Source organism: Cibotium barometz, chromosome 34 (assembly GCF_041138505.1).
Source record: "Cibotium barometz isolate CiBa-2024 chromosome 34, ASM4113850v1, whole genome shotgun sequence".
Classification (NCBI taxonomy): domain Eukaryota; kingdom Viridiplantae; phylum Streptophyta; class Polypodiopsida; order Cyatheales; family Cibotiaceae; genus Cibotium; species Cibotium barometz.
Window position 1 is genome coordinate 9,112,404 of NC_141079.1, and position 2,743 is coordinate 9,115,146.

At 38.1% G+C, this 2,743-nt stretch overlaps 1 protein-coding gene across 1 annotated transcript; it reads right to left on the reverse strand.

Moving 5' to 3' along the window:
- Window positions 1-531: 531 nt before the first annotated feature.
- Window positions 532-2,363, reverse strand: LOC147618681 (uncharacterized). The gene is made up of 4 exons (XM_086774355.1): window positions 1,971-2,363; window positions 1,315-1,877; window positions 753-1,213; window positions 532-658 (listed from the first exon to the last, which is right to left on the reverse strand). Exons 2-4 carry the CDS (start codon window positions 1,669-1,671, stop codon window positions 532-534), a joined length of 945 nt encoding a protein of 314 aa, XP_086630481.1. The 5' UTR covers window positions 1,672-1,877; window positions 1,971-2,363.
- Between the last annotated feature and the right edge of the window lie 380 nt (window positions 2,364-2,743).

Genomic DNA, 2,743 nt, shown 5'->3' on the forward strand with positions numbered 1-2,743 from the left:
ATCATTCATACTACCATGATAGATAGTGATGATGAAATGATTGCAAGTCACATGGTGAAGAATTTAGGGTGCAAATTTGCATGCATCTATGCCAAAACATTTATTAGTTGCAAGGAGATACTTCAAGATTCAATTCACCATGATGATCATTTGTACACAACTCATAGTTTTGACATGCAAACCTTAATTAAGATATGACATGATTATCACATCTCTAGCAAATAGAAAAAGTTTTATGAGACCAACATGCTCAAAATTGAATATGCGATATTGAGATTAATATTCATGGTGGGTACTCACATGATGTACTAATAGTTCTTCAATATGATTACTACATCTCTAGCAAATGAAATAGGTGTAAGACACCACAAAAGTTATGCATGTTCAATACTAGGGCATCACAAGCAAAATGAATTGCTTGAAGGGAAAAACTCATGTCAAATCACTAGACTCAATGCTTGAAGGGAAAAACTCATGTCAAATCACTAGACTCAATGCTTGAAGGGAAAAAGTCATGTCAAATCACTAGACTCAATCTTCTTTACTAATGTCATCCACATAGATATTGCGACGATGCCTTCTCTCTTTGATGGGGGCATTGAATGCAATGTCATTACACATCATCTCAGCCATAGCACCTGCATAAGAAGGCAAAAAGCTAAAATAGATCAATCAATATCAATGCCTCATTGATAATAATATTCTCCAACAAATAAGTTTAAAAAGATTAAACACGAGAGTAACATACTTACTAGTCGTCTGGAAGATTAACAACCATTTCCACATCTTCGGAATCATTTAGAGTCCCATAGTTGCTTAACACATTGCCCTTTACTTTCTGTCCATCCAAAAATGGTTGCAATATAGAATTGCAAATGTCAGGATCATTCTCAATAGATAAGCATGCTCTCCCAGAATGCACGCATGCTTTTTGCATAGAACCAGTCCCAGCACCTAAGTCCACCACATGTCCAGAAATTGGACACAAGAACTCCAAGAAGTACAACATCATGCATGGAGCCTTCTCCAATGCACCTCTCCATGGAATACTCTCTCCATGTTTTATAGTCTGCTCACTTGTTGGTAAATAATGATGAAACAAACTACTTCCAAAAGCAATGCCCAATTTGGTACCAACCACGGAAGCATTTCCAGGATTACAAACACAAGACATACCAGCCCGATGAAGAAGGCATAAAACCACAACATCCACCTAAAGATAAGAAAAGAATTAAACATATACTTAGTACAAGCCATTTCATTATACGAGAGCATAAATTCTTTCAACAGGTCATTGTATGACAATTGTCTCACCTTATGATCAATACCACCAACTTTGATTGTGCAATATGCATCTAAGCATTGCATGTACATTCGACATGCAAACTCCAATCTACTGATCCTAGCATAACGCTCAACCAAATGAAGAACATGAGGAGCACACATAACTAGGATCCAGCCAGAATCTGAAACAACTGTGGCCGCTACTAGCAAGGAGTAGCGTACATGGTCCTCTGTTAATAAATTCCAAGATGGAGATGTGGAATCCTCTACTCCAAGAGCTTCTAGCTGTGTAGGCAGATCAATAATGACAAAATCTGCAGCCCAAGCAACACTCTTACCATTTCTTGTTTTTCTTTCACCTCCAAGACCCACAAAGTATTCCTTCATGTCTATATAGGCTTGTGTGAAGTTTGAGATAGACAATTGCTTCCCAAACTCGACATAATCATAGCACCAAACCTTGCAATGTGAAGCATCACATGTGCCACTCTGATTCAAAGTTAGAGAGGTCAATGGAATGTACAAAAAGCGGACAGACCTATCTTTCCATTTACATCCTTTCAGAATGGGTGTAGACTACAGTACCTGCACATCTGTACCCACACCACATATGTAAAGACACAAAGTGATAACAACATATGTTACACAAACAAATAATAGCTTGAAAAAAGATCAAGAGAACTTACCATTATTAGTACCAGGATTTTTTGGTGGCCTACCACCCTTCTTTAGTTCCATACTTGAATCTTTGTCCTTTTTAGTCATCTTCTCAAGTGTTTTTTAAACCTCAATGACTGCATCATCCTCATGGACTGAATTTGAGCTTGATGAACCCATCTCTCCCTTTTTATGCTGTGTGTACAGCTCTACCTCCTCCTCGATGCAACATCCTTTTTTCATATCGAGCCACCACCACGGGCAGTTCTTTCTCTCCCACTCCAGAGAGCACTTGCTTCCCTTCTTTTTCTATCATGTTTGGAGAGTACATACAGAATTTTAAGTCCTGAATTTTTGTCCATACTCGACATATGGGCAACAATTTTTCAATCTTACCAACAGCTTTTAAGGATTGCAAGAATCTGCATACAATAAGAGTCTTAGTACAAAAGCGAAATACTTAAGGATGGATTTTTAATTGAAAAGGAAAAAACATGTATTGCTTACCTAAATACCAATCGTCGAGATGCCCTCGTCATCTCCATTTGTCATGTTGCAGCTGTAGCAACAGTCATTGAATCCTTTAAATCTTTATAAAGTTCAAGTCTGTTCATTGCTTGTATTTCCCCAAAATACTCTCTCAACGTAGGATCTTGAGGAAGCACAAAGCTAGCTTGTTGACTAGCAACCAAGACCTGAGAGAGTAACCTCTTAGATTCACAAAGCAACTGATCCATCCATGCCTCTTTCGCCATCCACTTTATGAATTCTCTATCAGCTTTTGGCATCCCATAACTTGTTC